The following is a 14,443-nucleotide window of genomic DNA, read 5'->3' on the forward strand; positions in this document are numbered from 1 at the left end:
GCTCCCACAGACCATCATGTGCCAGCATCACAAATCCCCTTTCGCTGGTTGAATCCCTCTGCTAGTCACAACAGGCTGCGAGTCAGATACGGGGGGAGTGACATTGGGAACCAGCAGTCTGCCAAGGCCACCGTCATTCAAGTAAAACCTCCGGGTTCGGGTCTGCATCTCATCTGACCACTTGTAAATAGATCGCCAAAGGCTTTGAGGGCTGCAGACTGCCGAGAAGTCGATTATTCTTTAGCACATCCTCCTTGATACCGTTGCGGATATCAGAGCCATCCCAGTGATCCCATACATGAGCATTGGGGATCGCCAAAGGCAGCCAGGCTCAGTGTTTGATCTAGAACGACGCCCATTTAAAATACCGCCATGAGGTCTTAAAGAGATTGATGGTGTTCCGGCTTCTCCACGTTATGAGGTGAAACGCCATGTTTGGGAGGGCCGCAATATCATCATTCAGAACATTCAGATGATGCTTGCAACCACGTGGTATGATAAATAAGGGTTTCAAGTATATAGGTTCTCAAGTTAAGTCGCATCGAGAGACAGACAGGTCTTCCAAATTGAGCTCCTCAAACACAGGTCCGACTGATTAGACCATTGTGCAGGGAGGTGGCTTGCACGCGTCATATATAAGCACCGCGCGCCTCCCTAATTATTGCTTATTTGATATGCTCAATGATCACCGAGTAACTTCCTTTAAGTGCAGCAAGCCTCAAAATAGAACAAGAAAGCATAGTACTTTGCTGTTAATATCTTCCCTAAGTTCGTCCCTCGAGGCGAGTAGTCCACAAGCGAGCGGGCCGCCTCACGCTATTTGACGTACGACCGCGTTGAAATCCTCAAGTACAACTCAAACCTCTATCGACCTCTAATTCAACAGCAATCGCACGGGCTTCCAGACACCAGGAAAAAGGGTTTGGAGAATGCCATACTATCTTTCACTTTTTCATCAAATTGTCTAGAAAGTGAAGTGCAGAGAAACCTCTTTTCTATCACTCCCAACATGTTACGATCATCCTCTTAGCTCTTGCTTCCCGCAACTCAACCTCTCGACCACTTAAACTACTTCTTTGGTCTATCTATAATTCCGTCGGCATAGTCATGTCAACGTCTCCACACTCGCAAACCTCAGAAGAGGATGTAGATACGATCACTATCCCCATTGATCGGTCATTCAGTGATGGCGACCCGTCTACTTGGCCTACAGAGCCCCGATTCGGGATGCCGGACGATACATGGTATCGTGAGAAGCTGGCCATCATGTGGCTGAAGGAGACAGGGGCTTATGAAGAGGGTACGTACTGATTTCTAATTCTTCATTCGCATTATTGTTCTCGTTGAGGATCGGATTTGATTTTTCTTCTGTACTACGCTCGAAGTTCCGTGTTGTCTGCTTCTGGCGTTGCAGGAGTACTTGTCCGAGTAAGAGGATTCAATGCTTGCTTGGAATCAATTCATGAACCATTTTATCTCAACATCTTGTTCAATTTCTTCATCGGATATGGACGGGTCGCGAGCAGTCAATTGGATTCGTTGTAGGAATCTAGCCAACACTAATGGCCATTCGCGAGTTGTCTCCTTTCTTTGTTCTTCTGTGCTTCATATCAAGTAGAGTCCAAGAATTTTACTAACCATGAACCAAGGAGCAAATTATGTCATAGACAGTCTGCCAGAAGGCTATGCCGTCTTTGACAGACCGCGTGGGACAAATCCAGACATCGTAGGTCTTGCTACTGAAGGCTTTTTATTTCAGAGCTACATACTGATCGACGGCACAGCGTGACCGGTTCCTCTGGGGACACCCACTTGGGCAGTACTTCCCTTCAACAATCCAGTTCTTTCCACACTTTTTATACCTGATGAAGGGCGGGAAAGAACCGTGCCCCTGCGTTCTTTGCGAGAAATTGGCAAAGAGGAATCAGCGGATCAAAGGTTGTTTTCCTGGTGTTACTCGCTCGCAAGTACCGTTAGAACTGACAGTCTCTCATAGATGGCCTGCCCGCAAGAGGTCCAGGGCGACCAACCGGGTCACTCAGTACTCCTGGTCCCGGGAAACCTGGTAGACCGCCAGGGAGACCACCTGGTCGACCTCCTGGAAGGCCGCTTGGTCGACTGGGCCGGCCGCCCGGAAGGCCACCGTTGAACCCTATCGTTGACCGGGAAGGGACACCAGACGTCTTCAAGATGGCCGTAATGAAACTCAAGGATAGGGATGAATTAGATGAGCCCATCTCAGAACCTTTAAGCATGGACTGGAAGTCTGAAAGACCTGGCCTGGGGGAGTATCTGCAAAAAATAACAATGCAGCMTTCCTATGTTCCTCGTGCTGGTGAAATTGTGCTCTGGGTTCCTAATTTTGAGGGCGAGTTGGCCTGGAACCCAGAACACACGCGCGTTGAGATGTACGACCCGGCGCTTGATCGGTTCATGGGTGTTCCTGAGTGGCGAGCGGGTATCGTCGGCCAGGTCCCAGAGGAAGACACGGTGCTGCAGGATCTAGTCGAGACGGCTGATAAGGGGTGGGCAGTGAATTATTCTGGGTTCCGTGTCGAGACGTTCCCCGATCCCAACAGCCCGGACAAGAGCTACTCACTGCAGTACAAGTACATTCACTTGAAATGTATCAAGCCATTCAATGCGTTCGAGCTCTTTTTGCAGAATATGCCCCGGGATGAATTGCATCCTTCAATCGAGTACGCCATGACCGTTATGTCGTCATTCAGCCTGCTTGAGAAATTTCATTTTCGAGGAAGGTGGCCGAATGCCTCCATCTACTGTATGGGCATATTCATTGGGGCGGAACTTCTCATTGTAGGAGATGCCGTTCGCTTGAAACCGGTGGGCTATTCGCTCAGTAGCGGCCAAAAAGCAGTTACGGACGTCATGGTGATCGACGAGATCCGGCTCGATTTAATCCAATGCACTGATGACATCAAATCAGACCAGCTCGCAGAGAGATATCAGGTGCGCATTGGAGGCAAAGTCTACACAAATAACCGCCAGCGAGCGGCGATAGGGAACCCGATGCATCCGCCCAAGCCGCTATCTCCCGAAGAAGTTCTCAGCGTCTTCCAGTACATCGGCATGAGCGGGTACGGCGACTGGTACAGTCTCAACGGCGGTAAGACGGTAGATATCTCCCAGGGGATGGTCATCGGGCGGTGCTACGAACCCGATGCCATGCGGCTACTGTTTGGTAGTCTCTCACTGGGCCGGGATCTGCACGGCGTGCTGAGCGGACGAGAGTACTCTCGGCAAGCGGATGAGCGCATCCCGGAAGGCAAAGACTGGTTCTGGGGCGACTTCAGAACGCAAACTCTGGCGGTCGAGACGCTGAACGGCGAAGACGTCGGCCATTACAGTGAAATCCGCGATGTGAAGATGTGGCGGGCCAATCTCAAGGTCATCGACGGCAGGGCCACTGCGGCTGATTTCAGAGAGGCCAAGATCCCGGGCGAGCTCGGTCGACCGAGCCACAAAGCGCGATCAGCGTTTGGGGAGGTGCGCAAGACGAGCAAGCTGGTTAGCACTGGTCTGGGGGCGGCCATTACGGACGTGAGCAATAATGTCAGCTCGGCGGACGAGAGCAATGTCCAGACTCGACTGAATACTGAAGATGAAGGCGAGGAAGAGTCGCCCGAGGATGAGGAGGATTTTACTCTGCGTTTGGAGGACCTACGAGGAGGGACTGAGGAAACGGAAGGTGGAGACTACGCGCCTGGGAACGATGAGCATACGGCGAAGCGGCCAAAGCATGATCTTTGATGGCTAGATACCAATGATTGGTACTATTTATTTGATAGATTGAGATTGAAACAAATAACGGCCTGTCGGCCTTGACACGGTATATACTGCGACAAGATCCTACCGTATGTACCTTTGCACCGGTCAATCTTGTGACCTGCGGCAAAAAGGCTTGTATATACAACTAATAAGTTCTACTCACCACCTCCCTGGCAAACTCCGCAAAGGTCTTCCCAGGCTCTACCTCTTCCTCCAGATTCGGCTGCGTAAACACCGCCAACGTATTGCGAGCGATCCTCGCTCCACCCGACGGCCTGGCCCCCTTCACGAAATGCGGCACAGCACGGAACTTTCCGCGCGTGATGAGCTGCAGCGCCTCCCCAGTCTGGAAAGCCAGACAGTCCTTGGGGATATTCACCTTGACGACCTGGCCCGTGCGAGACTGGATGTACAGGCCCGCCTTGGGGTCCGGCGACTGGGGCAGTTCCGTCAGTGGTGTCGAGGCGTCCGCCAACGAAGGGGGATCAGCCGCCTCATCGACGAACATGGCGGACGTCAGACCGGTGAGACAGCCGTGGTCGAGGTGTGTCGCGCACCAGTCATCATCGTCTTCTGCGTCGTCGGCGGTAGCGGCCGCGGCAGGGTCGGTAGGGAAGTAATGCAGCAGCCTGGCCTTAGTCGTCAGACTGGTCTTCACCACGTGCTCGAGGTATCCTTCCTTGTAGCCGTCGATGTTGGCGAGGGCGTAGCGGTCGCAGGCGCGGGCGACGAGCGCGGCCGTGTCGATGATGAGCGTGCAGAGCTCCTCGAGGCTGCGGCGGAAGGTCGGGAGACGGTCTGCTGGTGGCCAGATGTTGGGGGCAGTGTATTCGGAGAGATCTGGGAAGTTGTCTGCGGGGGCGCCTTGGAGGTCGGGGTTCTGGTAGAAGGCGCAGTTGACGTAGTAGGAGCCTTTGAGGGTGTCGAAGTGGCCGGACCGGAGGGTTTCTTTGCCGCAGGACCAGCCGACGAGGTATTTGGCTGCGGGGCTGGTGAGGGATTCTATTGTCTGTCAATTGGAGTCTGTAGATACGAGGGTGCAAGTCGGACGGACCTAGTTCATCGTTTGGAAGCGCCGCGAGGTAGGAAGCGTTGGAGAGAACCTGAGCGCGGAGGCGAGTAAATGCCGCATCCAGATCTTTGACGACGATGATTCCCAGCGAGGATGGGCCAAAGGCTTCCGTCAGGGTTTCGAAAGAGACCGTGCCTAAGACCATGAAAATAAGTATCAGCTTCGGATTCCATTACGCTGAAGCAGCAGCTTTCTTTGCAGCATGCTCATTGATCGATCCACTCACCATTGACAAGTTCCTGGAGACTCACTGTGACCGCTTGGGCCTGTGGCACGTCGGTTGCACCCATCTTTGGCTAGTTAAGAGTAGAATTCGAGCAGATCACTGCAGCAGTCAGGTCCCAGAAGGAGAAGCAGAACAAGAGAAATAAACGGCCATGTTGTTTGGCTCCCCCCTCTCTCTCCCCACTTTCTAGCGTTACATTGTGTGGTCAACGGCGACTTCCGTCCCCATTTCTGGGAGATTGTCCCGTTTGGGTATCGCCGATCAGGCTATCGTCGGCTTTATCTCTTATCGATTGTCTTCTTTGCTTTTGATACTAAATATAAAGGCTGTAGAAGATATTCACACCACTCTGGCAGCAGCTCAGAACAGTGACAAAGATACTTGTCAGTGAAGTAAGAGGCATCTTGCCATTCACTCCTTCTTTGATTAGAACTTAATAGAAGGTCAAAAATCTGGCAGGCTGATGGTATATAAAGATGCTTCTCCCCCATGATTCCCCATCTTCCTGATATCCAACCACCTCTCTTCTATATAGAATCTGCATTCTTTTCCAATTGCAGTACAACAGGGCCAATTACAGATGCTTCTATAGCTGATTGCTATGATTTAAGGCATATAATATGTCTACGCCGACATAACCTATGGCTGTTCTTGACTTGATTGCAAGCAACGGCCTACGTCGCATGAGCCATCAAGAGCTTGAATGAAGCTGATGACAATGGCCAGCTAGATGCTTGAGTATGGACCTCATGTCTAGACGGACTCCCTTAATGCATTTAACTGACTACCGGCAACAAATCGGCTGGAGTCGTTTGAATACGGGACGCAAAGCCTGACTTGCGGATGCCAGATTTCTGGACTACTGCAGCCGCTGCAAAGGAGCGTGGAAGAGTTTTGTTGACGCCATTGGACGAGTCACTGGCTGGGACAAAAGAAACCCTGTTTTGTCTATGACTACCATGTCGAGAAATGCTTTGATATGAACAGGAAACATGTCTACGACAACTGGAAACTTATTGAACCGATAATGCATGACACGCCCATGCCTCCCGCTTGCACCAAAGTCTCTGGCCTACAAATATTCAACCGGTGCTACCTGTGGCCAGTATGGGGCCGCTTTCCCAACCGATCCCCCGTCAGTAGAAGTCGGCATCCATGTACAAGCCGGACTTCAGCTATACGGTGTGCTGTCTGCTGTATGTTATGGCTGCAACTAGTCCATCTTGCTGTATTTACTAAGGCCTTTCAGCATAAAAGAACGAGAGCTCGGACTCGTGCTCGCGGCGGTCGTGGTGACGGAGGTGGCATGCGCAACGTAAGTAACCTACTATTTGAATGAAGGTTGAACTGACATGTTTAGCACCTCCACCAACCCGCCGCCGCGGCTCCGGCTGCGGCCAATCCTGTTGCCGGTTCCTGTTGCCGGTTCCTGTTGCCGATGCTGTTGCTGATGCTGTCGCTGATCCTGTTACTGGTCCTGTCGCTGGTACTGTTGCTGGTCCTGTTGCTGCAACCCCTCCTGTGAATACTGCTGCTACTACGAGCATTTCCACTCCTGTCCCAGAGAACCCTGCTTTTGTTACAGAGTCTCCTTCTACCAGCGTTGAGACCGTCGATACCTCTGCCATGTTGACAAACCGCATAAACCTGAGGTTGAATCAGTCTGGGTGAAAAAAGGAGGTCAGATACCACCTGGGAGCAACATACTAATGCATTATTGCGCTGCCTATACGTCCCTGCCGGTCCACCTGGGACCGAGAGCCTACTCGCATTGAAATTCAGGTTATGGTTATATTCAATGGATTCCATGAGCCTTATACAAACTCACGAAAGATCCCAGACATTTGTATGACGCCAGACAACCAGTACCAACCTATCAAGGAACTTGGCTGGCCTGAGTCACACAGGTGGCTTGTTGAGGACATGAGACTGTGGATGATGGGAGGTCGTCCACATGTCAAAATAGTCCTGATCCTGAAGGGTAGAACCAATGAAGTCACTGGCAAGGCAGAGTTTTATGCCCGCGATGCAGCGGGAAACCCATTTTGCCAGCAAGAAGCGGTCTCCTTTCCTGAGACGACTACCAAGTGTCGAGGTTTGTGCCCACATCGTGGTATTGAGAAGCGAACATCGAGCATCGTGGTTGAATCCAGGTGGACCGAGTTGTCCACTGGATAGAGGCCACTACAAGCCTGTAAAAGCCAACGGTGGCTGCTCACGAGGAGAAACGCTCAGTTTGCAGTAACTTTCTCCCCAGGGTTGTTCGGCTCCCGCAGGATCGGAATTATATGCACGCAGAACTACGTAGCCCTGTTACGATGGTCCATTGAAGACTGCATATGCAACTTGACATGATCTGCTCTGCTCATTGCTATGCTCTGCGTTAGACCCCAGCAACTACGACAATGGCCCGATTGCCCAACATCTACACATGACATTCATCTGCACGGGCAGTGCAACCGCGTCGTCTTAATGGAGCCATCGTTGAACATCAACACGGTTTTCCAAGTGCTCGGCCTGCTGGCGAAGTCGAGAAACGCTCCAGAACAACGGCAAGCCCCAGGGAAACTGATGATGGTGATGAGGAACGCGCTAAAGTTGAAAGACACTCTGCTTTGATGGGTCTGCTTATGACTTTGAAGGAATCTCGTTCTCGAAAAGTGGAAGGGAATCTGGAGCAGAGCGTGTTATCTTATGTTCATCTTAGTACAGAATTTACGAACAATTCCGTCCTCATCCTCGACTCAAATCCTTGTGGCACAGGAATCAGTCGAGTAGCTGAGAGCCAGAATACATGGGCGAATATACCTTCTTCTCCCAGCCAATCCCCACCCCGTCGTCGCAAGATACCAACCGTATCAACAAAACTCCAACTCTCAGTCCAGCAAAGAAAAACCTAGCGTCCTACCAAGACGCAACCGACATCCACGCTCTTATCCTCGCGATTTGCGGACATGCTGCGACAGCAGACCAGCACGCACATATGCAGCCAGCCGATTTCTTGGACTGTCACAACTGAAATAGGGTCCATCTGCACCCACAAGCGAGGGCAAAACTGCGGCATCGTTAGAAACAGCGCTTAGTTGGACATCTCGTCTACCTTGTTCGAGTTGACAAGGAGTAACAACTTAAGGAATAGCTCGAAGACGTCGACGAGGAAAAGGCTATTTGCGGGTAGATAATTTAACTCCGAAGGGATACTTCTGGTCGGTTCGTGGCTCTGGCAATGGCAATACGCCGCTGAACGGCAGAGAGGAGATTACAGGTGCTGTTGATATGTACAACCGCCTATATCAACAAAGGGAGGACGCACTGCGGAAATGGCGAAATGGCGAAACGCCAGAGGAACAGAACTGGGAGTATGATACTGTTCATACCAATTAATTGGAAGATAATACCATTTTCACATGGCCACTGACTGCAGAAGACTTAAAAGCCTAAGGCCATGTCGCAAAGGATAAGTTGATAATCAACTTGATCATCAGCAAAACGCATCAAGCATCACCATGGATCATTGGCACGGTCCACCCTGACCACCCAGAGGCAATCACATACGCGCAAGAGTTTCGGGTGGACCTGCAAAGGACATCATCAAGAGTACCAGAAGCACTGATGTACCTGGTGAGCTTGGCTAGTGGGGGTATAAGCTTCTTTTTCAAATTTTTCTCGCTACTTTCAATTAAAGTACAGTTCAGAATAAGCATCTGGCATTGATAAGTCAGGATCAATCAGAATATTAATTAAGTACTGGCTACTGCGTGGTATCCATCCCTTTCATGCCAACCATAGTAAACATAAACATACATACATGCTTGCCAAGTGTCAGAAAGCTATCCTGTCTAATTGGGTTTATTCTTGTGGCGTTATCCTAAATGTGAAGAAGAAAAAGAGAGGCATATCCCAGCCATAACATGCAAAAGATGACGCCGTACCATAGCCATAACCATAACCATTATGCAATGCAGAAAGTCAAGTATGGTATGAGTGTAACGAAGGAGATGGAAACTGGGTATTCTAGCGATAGAGAATTTTAAACGAAAGGAGGCAAGTGAGAAGGGAACAACGACAGTAGGAGAGAACGAAGCTCTAGTGGGTATTTCCGATTATGGTTTCTTGATAGAGTCGAGACCTGCTCGACTGATTGGTGAAGAAAGAATAAAATTAGACACGCCCGTGACGACCACCCATGTGGTAGCCTGCGGCAGAAGCCAGGAATCGGGCGACAAAGCCGGTGCTGCCGTTGTTGCTGGCCGTCCTCATCTTCTTGTTGGGCTGCTGGGGGTGACGATGTTCGTGGAAGTCGTTAAAGGACTGCTTTCCGTCTGCCTGGATTGCGGGGATGTTGACATAGCTGTAGCCCAGACTGGAAGTAGAAGGACTGCTGACAGCTTCCGCTACGATGACTTCGTCCATGCTGGTCGAAGAGCAGGAGGTGCTGATGCTGGCTGGAGTGCCGCGCGAGCTGGGAGCAACACTGGAGGAACGGGAGCTCAATGAATTGAAAGTCTCTGCGCGAGAGAGGCAGGGGACATCGCTGACGGATGGCGGAGAGATAGATCGGCCAGACCGGTATGGTGACGTGCGAAGCCGCTGGTGGTGGTGAGGATTGTAGGGAGTGTACCGCTCACCGTCGATGGACTGCGGGGAGCCCCCCAGGCTGGACGAGGAGACGTGGCTGGGAAGACGCTTGCGAGGCGAGCCGCCCTCTACCATGCTGCGGCGAGAGTCTGCACGGCCCTCGACCTTCTGGCGACGCAGACGGCTAGCAAGGAGCTCTGCCGATGCATGGAGGCGGCGCCATTCGCGGTAGTGCTGTTGCTGTTGCAGTTGCTGGCGTCTCAGCTCTGCCTCGCGCTCTTGCGCCTCGAATTGCTGGCGAATAGGAGCTATGAAGGGCTCAAGATGTAGGAAAAGGTCGTCTTCCGTAACCCGAGTGTCCCAGTCGAGAAGAAACAGCAACTGGCGTTCCATCAGGTTCACCTCTGGCAGCGAGAAGGAGAAGCCATCGTAGCCCTTGACGGCCGTGTAGCGGGCCCAATGCTTGTTCTTTGGGCTCGAGTCATTCAGGTTCTTTGCAGCCAGGATGAGCGATGCAAGAAAGATCCGATGGACAGTGCAACGCATGCCCTTGGCGACAGGCGGCAAGCGGGCCCGCAGTCGAGCCAGGTAGACCAAGGAGGTCATCAGCGTAGGAACCTGCACCTGAGACCGAGTGACGAGCGAGACGATGAACGTCTCGAGTGATGGCAGCGGAGGCAAGCCATCCAGTGGAGGCGTGCTTGGGGGCGTAGGCTGGCCATGACGGCTAACGGCAGAGGTCACATGCGACTCGCAGCGGATGACCAGGGAGGCTTGCTGAGCCAGATAGGCTACCATCTCTCGTGATACCGGGCGGGTGACAAACTCATTAAGAGCGGCTCGATTGAGAGCCACAGGAGCATCCATGATGATGCTGTTGTGGTGGTGGTGTAATTGTTGGTGTTTGTGTTGATGTGAGCGACGGGAGTATAGAGAGTATACTTACTCCCAAGGACGAGGTTGATGCCTATTATTGGGAAACGTCAACACCCAAAATTGAAGAGATAAAAGTAGTATCTCGTATTTGTCTTGATTTTGCTCGTTCTCTTTCCGATAGTGAATGGGGCGAGAAGAGCTGAAAAGGAATGTTGACAATGGTCTTTGTTTGGGGGCGGAGTATCTCTCTGGTGGCAAGGGAATAAAAAAGCAAAGCGAGAGATAGGGGAAAAGGACAGAAGGAGATTTCTGGCGACGAGCTGACACAGGACGGACAGCGATGTTTTAAAAATGAATCAAATTCCCGTCCAGCAGGAATAATGTGGTTCTGGAATGCTGAGAGAGAGGATAAGGTTGTCGTGTCAACCTGTCGGGAGTGCTCTGGGACTGGCGATCTTGGGAGCAGGAAAGCAGCGCTGAGCCTGAAATAGATCTTCAGTGACAAGCTGAGTACGAAACTGGCTTAACGAGTTTGATTTGAAGTTCGTATTGAGCGTCGATCCGGACGGAGAAGACGTCGGCTCTGGAGGTGGATATGGAGTGAATGTATAGCCCAGTGAAGTAACACCAAGACAATGCAAATGCAGCGAAAGTGGATAGGGCTGATTATAATAATCAAAAGCAAATCAATTAATGATTACTACTGCAAGAGAAGCGTAAAAAGAAAGGAAGATCAGACTGGAAAGAGAAATGGCGAGACTGAGCATGTGGACGACCGCGTGAAGAATCCAGCGAAGGCGGCCACCTGATGTACTTTATAAGAACTCATGAATGTAGCTTCATCATCGTCCACATAGTCTGGATTCTGATTGATCGCCATCGTTCATCCATCAATGGGTCGGTATGTTTGCAATTAAGGTGGTGGTGCAGGGCGGCTGGACAGCTGCAAGGACATTTCAGCCAGCAGGAGCGTCCACAGGGATAACTGGTAAAGCACTAGGTAACCTGGTATCATCCCGGGCTCGATGGGGGGAATAGGACAGGAGCGGACCGAATGAAATCGAGGATCATCTCAAACGCTGGATTCCAGTGACTGATTGACTGTCGTTGATTGACTGATTCTTCAAGGGTCAGAGGTTGGACTGTCCCTTTGGCGCGCGATTCGACTGCACGCGATGATTGGTACAAGCCCTATCCAGCACAAGAACAAATCAGAATGCATTATGGATAATCTGAAAATTAATTATAGATATTCTACACAGGTACCTTATGGTAGTATTGAAGATACTAATTACGCTTCATTTGATTGTTGTACTCCGTACTGTAGTCAAGAAAGCGAGGGGGCATATTAGATCTACATAACTCCATCATGCATCGTGGAAAATCCAGTGGCAGGAGAAATACAGAGCATCGCCAACGAATCATTGCTCCCTTCCCATTTGTCCCTCAAACACTGCCATACGTTTATTGTCTTTTAGCAAGGCAAATATCCATCTATTCCTCAGCCTCTACGCTGCACTGAAACCTTTTTCTGGGGCGAAACGCGCTCCTGTTCCGGCCAGGAATCCTCGCAACGCGTCTGCGTGACTGTTCGCCATGTCTATCCCATTCATTGACTTGCTTGACACAGGCGTTCAGTCTGGAATCCAACTGTTTCTGCTCCTCTCTTGAACACTCTAGGAGCTTCTCCTCGCTTCAGCTGAATTCATGAATTCATGACAGGAGTCGAATCCGGAAATAGTTGCAGGCGCCACTCATTCTTTGGCAGAGTAGTACACGACTTCTGCAGTCTGCACTCCAGACATAATCACAGTCAGAGAACGGACTGGAATCAATACATGATATCATCTATGCGTCCAGATTCTCTTTCAACGACCAAATACTACCATCTCATGAGACCTCAGACCTTGATTGACAAGTGACAAACACTCCTCCTGTCGTAGGCTGTACCCCTCCAGGCGTCATCCCCGGCGAAAAACCCCCGACTACACTCGTGTCAAGGAGCATATTCCCTCCTACGAACCTGGATCATAGTCACCAAGTAATTCTTTGTAATAATGGATATTAGACTAGCAAGAAAGTACCTTCCTTAGTTCCTACATTCCCCTCCCCTTAATTGCATCCTCTGGTCCTGCCCGCCACAATTCTACGACGCAAAGGTCGTCTCGCAAGGAACAATACACATGACAGGAATCTATCTGCAACTCCAAGTTCAGAGCACGAGTACTATCTAGTAATCAATGGCTCGCCCTTGCTGCTCCTCTTGCTACTATTGTCGTTCCTGCAGGTATCTGTAGTTCATGGACGAGGTACAGTAATTGAGGTAGTGTCGTAAGCGCCCGACGCAGGGGTGTTCGTGGGGCGCTTAAGCGCATGTTCTTTCGTCTCGGCGTGGTGCGTCAGTTTCTATATATACAAATGGATCCCGGTTCATAATGTGTCAAGTTCTTATTGTGGATCCGGTTATTCTTGGAAGACGTTGATGTCCAACATGCTTCGACAGGGCGATTGGGTCAAATTATAGAGAAGGCGACTCAGGAACCGCTGGCTTGCTACTTGGGAGCTGAGAATGAGGCACATAGGTACTTTGAGGCCTGACTGCATCTGAAACGAATGTGTCGACGCTAGACTGTGGCAGGCGCCTTATGATGCAGTCGCCGTTTGAAACGAGGGCGCGTAGTGAAACTTCTATGTTTGGATTTTGTCTGGTTCCAATGAATTGATTGATAAAAAGCGAGTGGATTATTTAAATATACACAAAGGTAGACGCTGCCTTTAATAGAACATTTAGGCAACACTGACAGAGTAGTCGGACACCGTGAAAACGGCATTGCTTCCGCTGAAGGGCTCGGTACCGGCTTGCACGTCGACCAGGTACAGGCTGCTGGACAGTCCCTGGTTGCTCTCTAGGTACTTGAAGAAGTTGAGCAGGTCACCGGAGAAGCTCTCCGTAGTCGACTCGGCCACGAAGCTGTACACCTGCATCGAGCCGTTCGGGCCGAGATACAGCTTCCACTTGACGCCATCGATGGTAGGCGTGGCGATGGGCGAGCCCGTCGAGGAAATGGGACCGGCGCCGCCCAGAGCACCTAGCCAGACCATGATCTCGTAGCTGTGGCTGCCGCTGGCCGACGAGCTGAGGAACATGTCGTAGGCGACATCGGCGACAATGGAGGAGCCAGAGTAGCTGTCATCGTCAGCTTCACAGCCACAGAGAATCCGTAAAAAGCGCCTACCTCCACTTCCAAGTCGAGGCAATGCTCTTGACACTGCTCAGGGTCTTGGGGGTGAACTGAAGAGCGGCATTGGCGAAGCTCTTCACCTGGCCCTGGCCACCGGACCAAGACCACTTGGTGTTCCAGACGATAGTGCTGCCCGAAAGAGATTCAAAGGTGGTGCACTGGGAGCCAGAGGTGGCCTGGGCCTCACCCCAAAGGTTATTGTAAAGAATATAGCTGCCCTCGGTGACTGAGCCCCATTGATCGCAGAACTGGGTGGCTGCCTGGGCAGTCGCTGCGGCGAGCGAGAGGGCGAGAGAGAGGCTGAACTTCATTCTGAATAATCGTTCAAGTTCTTGCGAGGATGATCTGTTGACTGACAGAGAGCAGATCGAATTGACATGAGGCCCTCTGACTCTTATAGTTTCCTGAACTCCCTCTCCTGAACCGGCCCCTGGGGTATGTTCGGGTCTTTACCCAAGGCCTGCATCTTCGACGCTTAACCTCTTTGATGCCATGATCATCACCCTCAATCTTCACGACTCACTCGGCGGACAGGGCGATCCCATTGACTGGTGGATCAATCTATACCCAAGCTTCAACTTGAGACACCCACAGTGGCTGCTCCCCACATATGGCTCTAAAGGTCACGGAATGGTCCATTTTACCCGGACAATTCCCGAC

General features: G+C 51.2%; 5 protein-coding genes across 5 annotated transcripts; 2 read left to right on the forward strand and 3 right to left on the reverse strand.

Moving 5' to 3' along the window:
* Positions 1 to 1,107: 1,107 nt before the first annotated feature.
* Asppvi_003282 (uncharacterized protein) lies at positions 1,108 to 3,771 on the forward strand (the record flags this gene model as incomplete). The annotated part of the gene is made up of 4 exons (XM_043299247.1): positions 1,108 to 1,300; positions 1,650 to 1,726; positions 1,785 to 1,938; positions 1,997 to 3,771. 4 exons carry the CDS (start codon positions 1,108 to 1,110, stop codon positions 3,769 to 3,771), a joined length of 2,199 nt encoding a protein of 732 aa, XP_043155182.1.
* A 163-nt stretch (positions 3,772 to 3,934) lies between these two features.
* Positions 3,935 to 5,151, reverse strand: Asppvi_003283 (uncharacterized protein; the record flags this gene model as incomplete). Its single annotated transcript, XM_043299248.1, has 3 exons — positions 3,935 to 4,791; positions 4,844 to 4,996; positions 5,088 to 5,151. 3 exons carry the CDS (start codon positions 5,149 to 5,151, stop codon positions 3,935 to 3,937), a joined length of 1,074 nt encoding a protein of 357 aa, XP_043155183.1.
* Positions 5,152 to 6,242: 1,091 nt separating this feature from the next.
* Asppvi_003284 (uncharacterized protein) lies at positions 6,243 to 6,758 on the forward strand (the record flags this gene model as incomplete). Its single annotated transcript, XM_043299249.1, has 3 exons — positions 6,243 to 6,269; positions 6,337 to 6,402; positions 6,429 to 6,758. The coding sequence occupies 3 exons, from the start codon at positions 6,243 to 6,245 to the stop codon at positions 6,756 to 6,758; spliced, it is 423 nt and encodes a 140-aa protein (XP_043155184.1).
* A 2,490-nt stretch (positions 6,759 to 9,248) lies between these two features.
* On the reverse strand, positions 9,249 to 10,532 carry Asppvi_003285 (cyclin family protein; the record flags this gene model as incomplete). The annotated part of the gene is made up of 1 exon (XM_043299250.1): positions 9,249 to 10,532. The coding sequence occupies one exon, from the start codon at positions 10,530 to 10,532 to the stop codon at positions 9,249 to 9,251; it is 1,284 nt and encodes a 427-aa protein (XP_043155185.1).
* A 2,796-nt stretch (positions 10,533 to 13,328) lies between these two features.
* On the reverse strand, positions 13,329 to 14,094 carry xgeA (putative endoglucanase; the record flags this gene model as incomplete). Its single annotated transcript, XM_043299251.1, has 2 exons — positions 13,329 to 13,728; positions 13,778 to 14,094. 2 exons carry the CDS (start codon positions 14,092 to 14,094, stop codon positions 13,329 to 13,331), a joined length of 717 nt encoding a protein of 238 aa, XP_043155186.1.
* Between the last annotated feature and the right edge of the window lie 349 nt (positions 14,095 to 14,443).

This window comes from Aspergillus pseudoviridinutans (assembly GCF_018340605.1).
Source record: "Aspergillus pseudoviridinutans IFM 55266 DNA, scaffold_2, whole genome shotgun sequence".
Taxonomy (NCBI): domain Eukaryota; kingdom Fungi; phylum Ascomycota; class Eurotiomycetes; order Eurotiales; family Aspergillaceae; genus Aspergillus; species Aspergillus pseudoviridinutans.